Raw genomic sequence first — 14,864 nt, forward strand, 5'->3', positions numbered from 1 at the left:
CACAACAGAATTTCATAATCCTCCTTCTTAAGCCCACCTTCTTCTTAACTTCCACGAAGGCACCATAGTCCTTTCAATCAAACTACGTTGCCAGTCATCCTTGACCCTTGGTTCTTCCTAATCCCCTACATCCAGTCAATTATTAAATTATATTGATCTAACCTTCACATCTCTCACATCTGTCCCCTCCACTCATAAGCACATCTTAGGTAAATATAAACTCCTCTTTAGTCTGTAAAGCCCTTCAGAATCTGGCTTCAAACTCTTTCCAAACATTGGTCCCACTTACAGATTCTATTTTTCAGCCAAACTGATCTACTTGCTATTCCTCTGAAATCCATATCCTATCTTCTTGCCTTTACGCAGGCTGTTCATACACTTTAGAGTTTTTTCGTCACCTTTGCTTTTTGGAATCCTTAGCTACTTTCATACCTCAGCTCTAGAGTATTCACCTAACCACGGATTTTTCTGGTTCCCTAGGGCTACCCCCTAAATTATTTTGCATTTATTCGTCTGTGCGCCCGTTTTTTCCCCCAGGGTAGAATGTAAGTTACTTGACTGCGGGCATAGTTTCATTTTGGTTCAGGTCCTAGCAAGTACCTGGCATATTTAGCAGATGCTAAATAAATACTTGTTGAATGAACTGAATTGTGTTTGCGTGTGTCTGTGCTCATGAACTGGGAGCTTTGTGTGCTTTTGCTGGAGTATTGCACCTATGGATTCAGCGAGGTAAGAATGGCGTGGGCAGCTTCACGCAGTTAGTGGATGAAGTTGTGTATCTGTGCGCATGTGCAAAAAAGGTGCTCCGCATTCCCACGCCCACGGCGAGATCCGGAGCGCAGAACTCCTACGCATGCGTAGACACCCACCACTTAGGGACCTCGCCCTTTTGACACCGTCGGGCCACAAGGCTAGGGGAAAAGCGCTTCCTATCAACCTCCGGAGAGGAAGAGGCGGGGTGGGGCGTCGCAACGGAGACTTCCTATACTTCCGGGTTTCGGGTGACGCACTTCCGCCTCCTTGGGTCCGCGTTTCTGCGGTATCTCAGTCTCGGAGGAATAACCTGGGTGAGGGGGAGGGTTCCCCTCTGCTTCCCCAGCTACCCCCGGCCTTCCCGCCGCCACCATGAACAAGAAAAAGAAGCCGTTCCTGGGAATGCCCGCGCCCCTTGGCTACGTGCCGGGGCTGGGCCGCGGGTGAGCAGGGGCTGTAGCGGAGCCGAGGCCGGGGTCAGAACGGGAGCCAGGCGGCCCTGGGCCGGTGGAAGCTGCATCCCTCATCCCTCCTCCGCCCGCCTGTCGTGTGCCCATGTCCTCGGGGGAGGGGTGGGGAGCTGTGGCGGCTGCTCTGGGGAGGAGCGCACATGCACACTCTATCACACTCTTTCTCTCTCTTTCTCTCTCTCTCTCTCTCTTCTCTCTCTCTCTCTCTCTCTCTCTCTCTCTCTCTCTCCCCCCCTCTCTCCCCCCCCTCTTTCCCCCCTTCCCCATCGTTCTCGTTCTTTCTCCTCTCTCCACTTCTTCCTCTTCTTTCTCTTTTCTCGCTGTCTCTCTCTCCTCCCCTCTCTCTTCGTTTCCTCCTATTTCCCAGCAGGACTTAAGTTTCTGTTCGTTCTTCTTACCCATCTTTCCCGAAATAAGTACTGCCTCATAATAATAATCATAGTTAAATAATAACTAAGCCATGTTGCTTCAGTGTTTGCAAAGGCTGTTCTTGCAACTCTGTTGTGACTGATGCAAGAGTACAACACCTATATTGTATAAGTGGGATAAACTGGAGTTTAGGAAACTGCAGGGATTTTGAACTTCAGGGGATTCAGCCCAGGGTTCTTTCTAGGAAACCCCAGTGCCTCGCCTTCAAGCTCAGTTTCTTGGGGGATTGTAATATCTCATTTTGTCTGTTTCCCCCACCTTACTCTCATTTTCATCTTTCCTACCAGTAGCTCATCTTTACTTTTTGATCCCCATTCTTTCCTCTGTCTTAACATAAATTTATCCAGTTGGGGGGAAAAAACTGAACACTATGTCCTTTCAACAGTAGACCAGAGATTTCATCTTCCTATACAGTTTATAGTATTTAAGTTTTGAGAATACAGCAATGATTAGTTAATCTCTATTGAAATAGCTCTGTGGCATCTTGAAATTACCCTTTCACCCCTTGAATTTCCATTTACTTAGAGAAAAAACAAGTGGGTGAATGCTAGAAAAAAAGAGAGAAATAGGTATAAAGGTAAGGTAGACAAAATGGAATTTCTCTCTCTCCTCACCTTACCTGACTTCATATCTGTTAATACCACCTTCTGCAAGATACCTTTCTTTCCCATTACTCCTGAATACTAGTGCTTTCCCTCTCAGATTTTCTCCCTTTTGTTCTATGTGTGTATTGTTGTTTGCATGTTATTTCCCCTCATTAGGAGTCCTTGCCCTTTAAGGACAGAGACTTTTTTTGCCTCTCTTTGTATCCCAGTGTTCAGCATCGTGCAACATAGTAGATGCTTAATAAGTACTTTTTTGACTTGATTGAAATCTCTTAAGAAGCAGTGTGGCTTTATGGATAGATACTGCAGTTGGATTAAAATCCTGCCTCTTATACTTATTAGGTGTGTGACCGTGCATATCATTTAACCTTTCTGAACCGTAGCTTCTTCACACATAAAATGGAAAGAATAATGGGTGTACATACCTCAAGAGGATGATTTTGAGTCTGAAATGAGACATGTAAATCACTTTGCAAACCTTAAAGCTTGCATATTGACATTAAACATCTCAAGCATTTGTTAAGAGTTATCATACATCAGTAGCTGAATCCATGCCATTTCCTACAGAGCCACTGGTTTCACCACCCGGTCAGATATTGGTCCTGCTCGTGATGCCAATGACCCAGTGGATGATCGACATGCTCCACCAGGCAAGAGGACTGTAGGGGACCAGATGAAGAAAAACCAGGCTGCAGATGATGATGATGAAGATCTGAATGACACTAACTATGATGAGGTGATAATATATATTTGGGCCTTTCATGGACTATTTTGATAACCCCTACCTAGGAAGAGAGACTCTTTAAATTCCCCCTACTGTATGCAACTGCATCTGTGCTAGAGAATAATCTGGGTGGCTGATTTATTTGTTATGTTTTAGCTATTTATGACTCCATTAACAAAGTGAGAAAGGGTAAGAATAAAATGAAATGTTTGTATAATTTTTGTATCTCTACAGAAGAGATCATTTAGGTTGACCTATACCAGAACAACAAGTAAAAAGCCAGGAAATTGTTTACATTAATGTAGCATCTTGACTTTTAAAAAATTATTGATATTTTTTATATTATCTGTTTGCCAAAGTATTCCTCCACCCTGCCCAGAGCTGTCCCTTATAATAAATAATAAAGAAGAGGAGGAGAAAGTTGAGTAAAACTCATGAACATATCACTGTTTTGGTAGTCTCATCTGCAAAAAAGGGAGAGGAATTTTCATATCTGTATCTGTTCCTTGAGGCCAAAAGGCCTGCAAAAGGCAAAGGGTCTTCAGTGTGAGTGATAATGAACACTCACAAGTTTGATTGCTGGTATTTTTTTTTTGGTTATACTTCTCCACTGATATTCCTTCTGATTAGTGAAGAGAAATAATTTAGATCCATGATCTCCTCTAGGTAGACCTTTCCTTCGTCTGATTAGACTGTGTTCTATCTGTATCTTGTCATCTTATGCTAAACTTCTCTCTGGAGTATCTCTGCAGTGCCCTGGAGACCTTCCTCTTTTTTGTTGAGTGTATCTTGGGTAGCAGTTCACTACTTAAGGGATCCATCTGGTATTCTTTGTTCTTAAAATTTGAACATTCTACCTTTTTTTCTAGTTGTGTGTCCTTGACAACATCTTTCACACCAGTATTTGAACATAAGTCATCATTAATAAGATGTCTCTGACCTAATTGCACTCTCCACGTGGTTTTTTGTTGTTGTTGTTGTTTTTTGGCTAGGCAATGGGGTTAAGTGACTTGCCCAGGGTCACACAGCTAGTCAAGTGTCTGAGGCCATATTTGAACTCAGGTCCTCCTGACTCCAGGGCCGGTGCTCTATCCATTGTTCCACCTAGCTGCCCCCTCCATGTGTTTTTTATTGCTCTTTGGGTTCCCTGCATTTTTGACTTTGAAATTGTGGTATTCTGTGGTTCATAACTATGTAACAACACTTTCTAAATTAAGGTTTTATTCTTTAAAATATTCTGTAGTACGTGTCTTTTCTGAAAGTATAGAAGAGACATTTTTACCCAGGGTTATGTTGACAGAGGTGGTTATCCTTTTTTTGTTGATGTTATTTATATTAAAGGAATAAATTAATTTAGAAATTATTTCTTTGGATCTTAGTTTAATGGTTATGCTGGAAGTCTTTTCTCAAGTGGTCCTTATGAAAAAGATGATGAGGAAGCAGATGCTATTTATGCAGCATTGGACAAGAGGATGGATGAAAGAAGAAAAGAAAGGAGGTAAGGACAACTTTTGCTCCATACTTTTTAGTTTATTTAATTTCTGAGAACAACTAGATCTTTAGACTGTGATAGTATCTGCTTGAATCACAAATCTAGAGCTGGAAGGGACCTTAGGGCCCATCTAGTCCTACATCTCTACTTTTGACAGATGAAGAAGTTGAGGCTGAGGGAAATTTAAGTGACATGCCTAGGGTCACACAGAAGGATCAGGGTGGTATATGAACCTAGCTCTTCTGAATCCACTGTTCCTTTCATTGTTGTATGAATCCTTGCAGGGGACTCATCAAAAACCATTATGATCTGGGAGCTTGAGTAGAGGAGTCAGAAGGTCTTTTTTTTTTTTTTGGTGAGGCATTCGGGGTTAAGTGACTGGCCCAGGGTCATGCAGCTAGTAAGTGTTATGTGTCCAAGGCCAAATTTGAACTCAGGTCCTCCTGACTCTAAGGCTGGTGCTCTATCCACTGGGTCACCTAACTGCCCCTGAGGAGTCAGAAAGCCTTGAGTTCTGTACTTGGCTATGCCAAAAATTTGAATTGATATTTTGAACAAGTTACTGTGCCTCAAATTTCACATCACAGAAGTAAACACAGTATTTGAGATGTGATCTGACTAGGATGAGGTATGATGAGACTGTCACCTTTCTAATCTTAACACGGTGACCTCTCTTGTAAGATGGCATTAGTTGTTTTGACTGCCCTCCCACAGTGTTGACTTATTGGAGTTGTGGTCTAGTAAAACTTCCAGTTTTTTTTTCAGACCAACTTCTTTATAGCCAAACCATTTATGTCTTACACTGGTGAAGGATTTTTGTTTTTGTTTTTTAAAGTTCTTTGAAGTTGATTAAACTTCTATTTTATTAAATTCAGGCCAGCATTCCTTTTTAAGATCATTTTGGATTCTGATTTTGTCATCCACTCTTAGCTCTACTTCCCAGCTTTGATTCCTTTACAAATTTGATAAGCTTGCCATCTTTGCTTTTATATGTTATTGATAAAAATGTTAAAGCCAGGGTTAAAGACAAGGGACTTCCTTCCACATTGGCAGTGAATGGTTAATGATTATTCTTTTGTGTCTGACTGTTCATTCATTTCTGAATGCATCTAACTATTACGATCTAGTCCAGCACCTCTTAAACTATGGGTTGTGACTCCATATGGGGCCGAGAAAAATTTGGCAAGTTTGTAAAAGGTTTCTGAAGGCACAGTGACTAAAAATTAATTAAAAATCAAACACATAATGAATCCGAGGTGTTTCTGGCAGTGCTTGCCTGTGTTGTATGACACAACTTCACTGCAGCCTTGGTTCTGAGCACAAAGCTTGGGCACTTTGTATTTCGCATGCTCTCAGGGCACGAACGTGAAGGAAAGCTGCCAAAACTGAGAAGGAGGTCGAGTGGAAAAAGTTTAAGAAGCCCTGATCTAGCCCATATCTTTATGTGGAAAACAACAGCATGAGAAACTTTCAAATTGTTTGCTGAAATATAGGTAAGTTATATCTACAACAGTCTCCTCTTTTATGAGTCTAGAAATGCCAGTCAAATAAGAAAATTAATCTAGTATGACGTGGCAGTTGAGAGGCAGCAAAGCAGAATGGAAAGACCACTGGGTTTGGAGTCAGAGGCCCTGAATTTAAATGCCATCTCTGAAGTTTACAGTATGTATGACCTTGTTCAACTCATTTATGAGGAGGTTGGACCAGATGGCTCAGAGATCCTTTCCAACCCTTGACCTGGATTTGAATCTTGGCACTACTGCTTACTACCTGTGTGACTTAGGATGAATGGGACAAGCTCTCTGGCCCTCAGTTTTCTCATCTGTAAAATAAGCGGTTTGGAATAGATAGGTGAGCTTTTATTAAGTGTTTATTGTGTCCTAGGCACTGTGCTAAGTGCAGGGAATACAAATCAGTGAAAAAGAAAAACAGCCCCTGCCCTCAAGGAGCTTTCATTCTAGTGAAGGAGGACATGTAAAAGGGAGCTCAAAAACTAGAGATAGAGTGAGCAGGGAGGAGAGAAGAACCAGTGGGGGAGGGGAGGGACAAGATTTAGAGTTGGTCTGGTGAGCCATTAGCTGATCCAGCTTTGAAGAGAACATGGTGGCTGGCATGGGTACTTTCTCAGATGCAGGTTTATAGAAGAATTTCACCAATTGGAGGAAGAGACTGTAGGAGTCTAAAAATGGCTGAAAATGGCCTCTGAGGTTCCTTCCAACTCTACATTTATGACTTTTTGACTTGTTTTTTAAAAAAAATGTTATATTTTTATTGATTTTTTTTTTGTTTTTGCTTCAAAATTCATTTCTGAATGTATCTGCTACATCTCTCTTACCTAGTGAGACATCCTTTGTGACAAAGAATAAGAAAGAAAAAAAATAGTTCAGCAAAACCAACACAAAATCTGTGTCTGACAGGATATGCCATTTTCCACATTCATAGTCCCCCATTCCTTTTCTTAAGTGTTATTGATGTGTTTTGTTTTTATATTACAAACATTAAAAGATTATTTCCACTTAGTGAGAGGTCTCTTATAACAAAACAACAGTTAAGTAAAACTAGTAATGCAGTGATCTCATCTGAAAGTTCATGCAACATTTCATATCTGTAGCATCCTTCAGTCTATATTTAAAAAAAATTAAAAGTGATCTTTTCTGTCTCTTCCACCCCTTAACCCATTGGAAAAAGAAAAGAAAAACAAATTTATTGTAACAAATCTGTATAATCAAACAAAACAAATTCCTTCAGTGGCTATGTAAAAATATATATAAGCCTCATTCTATACTGTAAATCCGTCATTTCTTTTAGTGAATAGTATATTTCATCATCAGCCCTCTAAAATCATGAATGGTTATTGTATTATAGTTCTTGCAACTTTCAGAGTTGCATATTTTTACAGTGTTGTTATAGTCTGGTTCTGATCATTTCATTCGTCATCAGTTGTATAAAAGTCCTCAAAATTGTTCATTTATATAATATTGATCTTATAAATTGTTTTACTGGTTCTGCTTCATTCTCAGTATATGAATACATTTATGTAAGTCTTTGTATGTCTTTTTGAAATCAGCTGTTCTTTTCTTAAAGCACAGTAATACTCCATCATATTCATGTCATGACTTAATCAAGCCATTCCTTAATTAACATCCCTTAAGTTTCCAATTTTTTGCCACCACAGAAAGAGCTATTATGTTTTCTGTACAAACAGTGGTCTACCTGGATCAGAGGGCACATATTAATTAATAACTTTTGTTTTTATATTGTCCGTATTCACAGTTTCACTACCAGTGCATCAGTATGTCTGTTTCTTTACCATAACCCCTCCAACGTTTATAATTTTCCTTTTTTTGTCTTTTTTGTTACTCTGATGTGTGTGAAATGTAATTAGTATGATATGGAGCATGTTTTTCTTGTGGCTATAGATAGCCACATGGATTTCTTCCCTTGAGAACTATCTGTTCATTTACTTAAACCATTTATTAATTGGGGAATTGCTCTTTTTTTTATAAATGTGAATCATTTCCTTATATAACGTTGAAATGAAATGTTTATCAGAGAAGTGTGTTGCAAATATTTTTTCCAGTTATTTCTTTCACTTTTAATCTTAGCTTTATTAGATTTGTCTGGGCAAAACCTTTTTACGTTTATGTAACCGAAAGTATCCATTTTGTCTTCTTTAATCCTCTTTATTCCTGTTTGCTTATTATCTTTTCTCCTATCCAGAGATGTGATAAGTATTTTTGTCATGTTTCTCTAATTTGTTTTTGGTGTGACCTTTAGCATTTAGGTCACATTCTCATTTGGAGCTTATCTTTGTGTAAGGTATAGGTACTGGTCTAAATCTAATTTCTTCCATGTCTTTGTCCAATTTTTTCAGCAGTTTTTGTTAGCTATTCCTTATCCCAGTAACTGTGGCTTTTAGAGACAGCCAAGTGGCTGTCCTGGACCTAGAGTCAGGAAGACTTGAGTTCAAATCCAGCTTCAGATACTTACTAGCTGTGTGACTTTGGGCAACTTACTTAGGATCAAATTAGATAATATTTGTAGATTGCTTATTTCAGTGCGTGGCACATGTTGTTCACTTGTGTCCAACTCTTTTTGATCCCATTTAGGGTTTTCTTGGCAAAGACACTAGAGTGGTTTTCCATTTCTTCCTCCAGCCTATTTTACAGATAAGAAACTGAGGCAAACAGGGCTAAGTGACTTGTTCAGTTCACAGAGCTAGTGTCTGAGGCCAGATTTAAACTGACCCCGGCACATGGTAGGTACTTAATAAATCCTTCCTTCCTTCCTTCATTCCTTCCTTCGTTCCTTCCTTCCTTCCATTATGTTTGTCAAATATTAGGGTATTAGATACATTTGCTTCTGTATGTCATATAACTCATCTGTTCCATTGATAGATCTCTATTTTTTAACCAGTATCAAATTGTTTGAATAACTACTGCTTTGTAATATAGATGAAGATCTTCCATGGCTGGGCTCCTTTTGTTCCCATTTCTTCTCATTATTTCTCTTGAAATTTCTTGATTTTTAAAAAGAATTTCAGTATTATGTTCTATAAAGTAAGCTATTGGTACTTTGACTGGTATGACATTGAATAAGTAAATTAATTTAGGTAGTATTGTGTTTTTATTATATTTGTTCGCTTTACCTATGAGCAATTAATATTTTTCCAGTTATTTAGAGCTGTCTTTATTTCTGTTAGCATTTGTTTGTAGTTGTATTTATATAGTTCTTTTTGTGTGTGTCCTGAAAGATAGACTCTCAAGTATTTTATACATTCTGTGGTAGTTTTATGAAATTTTTCTTTCTATTCCTTCCTACTGGGTTTTATTGGTATTTTAAAGAAATGCTGATGATTTGTGTAAGTTTATTTTATGTCCTGCAAGTATTCTTAACTGACTGTTTTGTATTTTTATAGCTTAGCTGTTAACAGTACCTTTGCAAAAATTGGTTATGTCTTAGAACATGAGGATAAAAATTTCACAAGAGATGCAGACAAATTATGTATATCCTTTACTGATCACAATAAAATAAAAATTATATTAAAGGGTCAGAAAAAATATTAAAACTCAACTGGATACTAAATAACTTAAAGAATTGTTGGGTCAAAGAACAAATCACAGAAATGATAGGTAACTTCATTAAAAATAATGATAACAATGAGATAACATTCCATATTTTTTGGAATGCAGAAAAAGAAGTCCTTGGGGGAAAATTTATGTTTCTAAATATTTTTATTAACAAAAAACCAGAAAGAACAGATCAATGAATTGAGAATGCAACTAAAAATACTAGAAAGCCAACAAATTAAAAAGCTCCAGTTAAATTCCAACTAGAAACCTTGAAAATTAGAGAAGAAATTAACAACATTGAAAATTAAACCAACAACCTTTTTATTAATAAATAAAAGTGGGGGGGCAGCTAGGTGGCGCAGTGGATAGAGCACCGGCCCTGGAGTCAGGAGGACCTGGGTTCAAATATGGCCTCAGACACATAACACTTACTAGCTGTGTGACCCTGGGTAAGTCGCTTAACTACATTGCCTAGCCAAATAAATAAAAGTAGGAGTTGTTTTTTTTTTAAACACAATAAATTAGACAAATCATTAGCCATTTCGATTAAAAAGAAAAAAAGAGAACCAGATTATCAATATCAAAAATGAAAAATGAGAATTCACAGCAAATATCGAAGAAATAAAGGACGTTATTAGAAACTATTTTATCCAAGTACATGCCGACAAAAGCAACAATTTAAAATGAAAAAAAAAGAATATTTACAAAAGTAAAACATACTCAAATTAATAGAAGAAGAAATAGAGTATTTAATTCTGTTGAACTTCCAAAGAAAAAAAATCTCTAGGACCAGATGGATTCACAAATGAATTCTGTTAAATATTCAAAGAACAATTAATTCCAGTATTGCATAATTTTTGGGTAAAAATAGCAAAAGAAAGGATCCCACCAAATTCCTTATATGACATAGATATGGTCTTGATAAAAAAAACCAGGGAGAATTAAAAAAGAAAGAAAATTATAGACTAATATTCCTAATGAATGTAGATGTAAAAAGTTTAATATAAAACATTAACAAAGAAGCTAAAACAACTTAATACAAAGATTATGTACTCTAACTAGGGTTGGGTTATAAACTTCACCATACTTAGAACAAAATCAACAAAAATCATACTTTTTTTGTATCAGTATATCAATAGGTGTGGACAGAGCTTTTTTTCCCCAGCCAAAAACAAGGTTTATTAGAACATCCGTCATATTGAGCGGACTCTTAAGGAGTCTGAATGTTAGTGAGCTATTGGCTAGATTGTAAGAATCTGAGCAGTGGCTAGATTATAAGAATCTGAATGTAGAAAGAGCTTTTGACCATACAACATCCATTTTTGTTAAAAACATTAGAAAACACAAGAATAAATGGATTTTTCCTTCAAATGATAAATAGCATATATCTAAAACCAAGAGCTGCCATTATTTGCAACAGAGATAAACTGGAATCCTTCCCAATAAATTCAAGGGTGAAGAAAGAATGTCCATTGTCACCACTTCGTTTTGACATGGTACTAGAAATGTTGGCTGTCACAATAAAAGAAGAAAAAGAGATTGAAGGGATAATCATAGGTAAAGAAGTAACAAAATTATCACTTCTTGCAGATGATATACTTAACCCTAAGGAGTCACTAAAAATTAAACAATGACTTTAGCAAATTTGTAGGATAAAAAATAAATTTCCTACTCCTTCATTGAAGGGAGGAAGGTACACTTTTTCAGCTCTTTTCAAGGGGCAGGTATAGTCATTATAATTGTACAGTGATCAGTTCATTATTCTGTTCTATGACTTATTTTTCATGATGCCATGCTGCCTCTTTGTGATCACTTCTTCCTTTTCTAGATATTTATTAGCCATATCTATAATAATTTAGAACTTTTCCAGGAATGAAAGTCAAGCTCATTGGCCTACTCTTCCATTTTTTGAAAATTGGAATGTTATTTGTCTTCCTCTGATTCAGTAGCCCAATGTTTTGAGAGATCAATTACATTGGCTCAGTAATCTTGACTCTCAGTTTTTTTTAGTACTCTTTGATGTAGTTCATCTGGTTCTGGTGACATGAACTCCTCTAAAGCATCTAATTAGCTCTCTTTCTATCTCTCTACTTCTGGGTTTGAACTTCCTGTTAGCCATTTTTCTTCTGTCCTTTTAGTCCCAAGATCATTCTTATTGGTAGAGAAAATAAGCAAAGTAAAAGTTGAGCAGAATAATTTTTTGTTTTCCCACCTTCCCTGAACAATGGTCCTTTTATCTTCATCTTTTCCCCAGTACTTAAAAAACTCCTTCATTTTTGTTTTTACCTTTTCTCACCAGCCTTAGCACATTCTGAATTTTGACTGCCCTGCCTTTTTTACAGGACTGCCCCATGCTTTTTTTTATTATTAGCCCATCTTCTGTATGTCTTTAAAAAAAAAACTAAGTCAAAGAATTTCCCATGTATCTCTATTGATCCTTTTAGACACTCTTGTCTTCTTAATGGACTTATCTTTATGTTTTCAGGATTTTATTCTTGAGCATTTTTCATTCCTTGTGGTCTTACTTGTGCTGTAGAATTTTTGATTGAAGTTCAGTGCTCTGTCCACTATACCATGATGCCTGTCTAGAGGCCTTTAGTTATATAGACATCTGAGGGCCATGGGTTTTATTATTGACTCCTTGCTTGGATTTTTTTTTTCTCAGTTTCTGGATGTGCCTCCTGCTGTGTTGTAGCTTCTCTATGGCATCTGCTTTGGTGGATATAAATTGGCATATTTCTCTCTCCCTTTTTAAAAGTCTCTTTAAAAATTTTTATTTGTAGGACTTTGGGCAGATGCATTCTTACCAACTCTTATTTAATGTCCTCTGTGGCCAAGAGCCTGTCATTCTTACATTGTACGCTGTTGTCCTGAAAAAATCTCATTTTCAAATCCAGAACTGCCATTCTTTTCTGAAGCCCTTGTCATCTTCAAGTTTCTTGCCCAAGTTTATAATTCTAGTCCTTTTTGATTTCTTTAAAATAAACATTATATGTATGCATATGTGTGTATATGTTTATGTATATAACACATAGAATCCTAGAATTGCAAGGGTCTCAGATATCCTAAACCCAACCTAAACCTTAAATTCTCTCTACGATCTCCACAACAAATGGTGTTCAGCCTTTGCTTGAAGATCTGTAGTGGTAGGAAACTTAAGCACTCATGAACCCATTTCAATTTTTGGACTGCCCTAATAGAGATTGAAAATCTGTTTCACTATAATTTTAACTATTTGTCTTAGTTTTGCCCTCTGAAGCCAATCAGAATAAGTCTAATTCCTCTTCCACATAAAACCCTTCAAATATTTGAAGATTACAGTTATTCACTATTTTACTCTCCCCCTTGCCCCGGTAAGTATTAAATTTTTTTTCTCTTGGTTCATCTGTCAACTCTTAGAGTTCTGGCTAAATAATATTTTTTTGGAAACTCTACTTGTTTTTATTGTGAAGTTGTTTTCTTCTGCATTTACCTCTTGGGTTACTCTTAATCCATAGTGATTCTTCAATGGATTCATAATTTTCTTCTGTTTACTCATATTTTTAACCTTAGTTTCTAGATTGGGACTTTTTGTTAGGTCCTGGCCACTTTGATTTAGATGCTGCTGCTGACCTGCCTGCAGTTCTGGATGCAGTTTGACTATTTCCAGCTCCCCTTCACTGTCTTCTTCAGCTCCCCTTCACTGTCTTCTTCAGCTTTGGTCTGGGATAGTTCTGGTTGGTTTGGGGCTGAGATAGTGTCTTGCCCTCTGCTTTATTCTTTTCATGGCTCAGCTTGGGTAGTAGTCTTGGCTCTCACTTCCATATCCTTGCACATTCTTTCTAGGAGTTGGTTCTATGTTCTGCTGAGGACCGGATAAGCGCCTACCAGATGCCTGCAAGGTGCCTTTGCTTCAGTTCTATCTCCTTAATTCCCCCCAGCACAACCACCAAATAAGGGGGATAGTGCTGGTTGCCTGGAAGTTCTGTTCTCTTCCCTAGTTCATCCCCCCTTCTAATCAGATTCAGTCCACTGAATCCATTTGCTGCCACTTCTCTCTTTCCCTAGATAATTGCTACTTTTCTTGTTTCCCTGCATGGTCCCTTCTTGGGAGGTGGCTGGCTTTAGATCATTTGGATGACTCTTAACTTGTCTCAGTCTCATTATACAATCACTTACCCAGAGCTGGCTTTTTCTTAGGTATTGATTCCAGCGGGCTAGGGCTGAGATTTTGACAACTTTAGACCCTCTTCACTGGAGGTTAGCTTGGATATAGGACTTTGGCCTATGCCTGCAAAGAGTACTCAGAGGCTGCTGGCTCCTTTTTTGTGCAGTCCTAGGTTGGATGGAGGAGCTTACTGGTGTTTGTCTTTTGTTTTATTGATCACCGCTTCATCTGATTCTCCTTTAAAATTTTGCTGAGAATTTTTTTTGGGGGGAGTTAGGCTTTTTACCTTGTCATCTTTTTCTACTAGATGTTTGTTTTCTCTAAGTTCACATTTCCGTCAACTGGTCCTTTCATCAGGCATTTTGATACCTCTCAGACAACAGGTATTTATTAAATGTCTCCTCTGTGCTATATACTGTGCCAGATTCCGAGGATATAAGTACAAAGAATGAAGCAATCCCTATTCACAAAGAGCTTGTAGTCTAATGGGGGAATCAAGCACATGTAAAAACATATATAGCCAAAATGTGAAGTGTACACAGAGACACACACACACACATACAGAGACACAGTATTTGCATACAAAATAGTTTGGGAATGAAGGCATTAGCAGTTGGGAGAATCAGGAAATGTTTCATGTATAAGATTGTGTTTCATTTGTGTCTTGAAGAGAGGGACTTTGTGAAATAACGGTAAGGAGAGAGTGCAGCACTGTCTTTGGTTGTTTGTTCCCTGGATTCTTTTTAGCTCATCAGTTTCCTTTTTGAAAATGTAGTGTCCCTAATTGGACATAATATTCTAGGTATCATCTGAAATGAAGAGAGTACAGTATGATACTGTCACCTCCCTCATTCTTAGTGATATATTTCTATAAGAATAAGGGTTTTTTTTTTTGGCTGCTGTGTCACACACTGAGCCTGCCATCCTTTAAAACTGTCAGGTCTTTTTCACGTGAACATCTTTTTAGTCATGAACTACTTTTGAGTATTCCGTCCTGTATTTTATACAGTTGACTTCTTTTAGCTCAAATGTTGGTTTTTGTATTTGTCATTAAATTTAATCTCATCAGAAATTGCCCATACTTCTGACATTTTGTCAAGATAATTCTGTTATTCAGTGTGTCAGCTATTCCTCCTATCTCAGTGATCTGAAGATTTGAAAAACATGCTATC

The 14,864-nt window shown here is 37.7% G+C and overlaps 1 protein-coding gene across 1 annotated transcript in view; it reads left to right on the forward strand.

Annotated features, from left to right (window-relative positions):
* Positions 1-984: 984 nt before the first annotated feature.
* The window catches only part of PRPF6 (pre-mRNA processing factor 6), a 70,572-nt gene continuing 56,692 nt past the window's right edge, over positions 985-14,864 (forward strand). The window contains exons 1-3 of the mRNA XM_020981663.2: positions 985-1,196; positions 2,825-2,993; positions 4,361-4,479. Of these exons, the coding sequence (XP_020837322.1) occupies positions 1,126-1,196; positions 2,825-2,993; positions 4,361-4,479 (359 nt within the window). The 5' untranslated portion in view covers positions 985-1,125. The remainder of the gene's footprint in view (positions 1,197-2,824; positions 2,994-4,360; positions 4,480-14,864) is intronic.

The sequence above is a fragment of the Phascolarctos cinereus genome, unplaced genomic scaffold (assembly GCF_003287225.1).
Source record: "Phascolarctos cinereus isolate Bilbo 61053 unplaced genomic scaffold, phaCin_HiC Scaffold_2;HRSCAF=192, whole genome shotgun sequence".
In the NCBI taxonomy this organism is placed as follows: Eukaryota; Metazoa; Chordata; class Mammalia; order Diprotodontia; family Phascolarctidae; genus Phascolarctos; species Phascolarctos cinereus.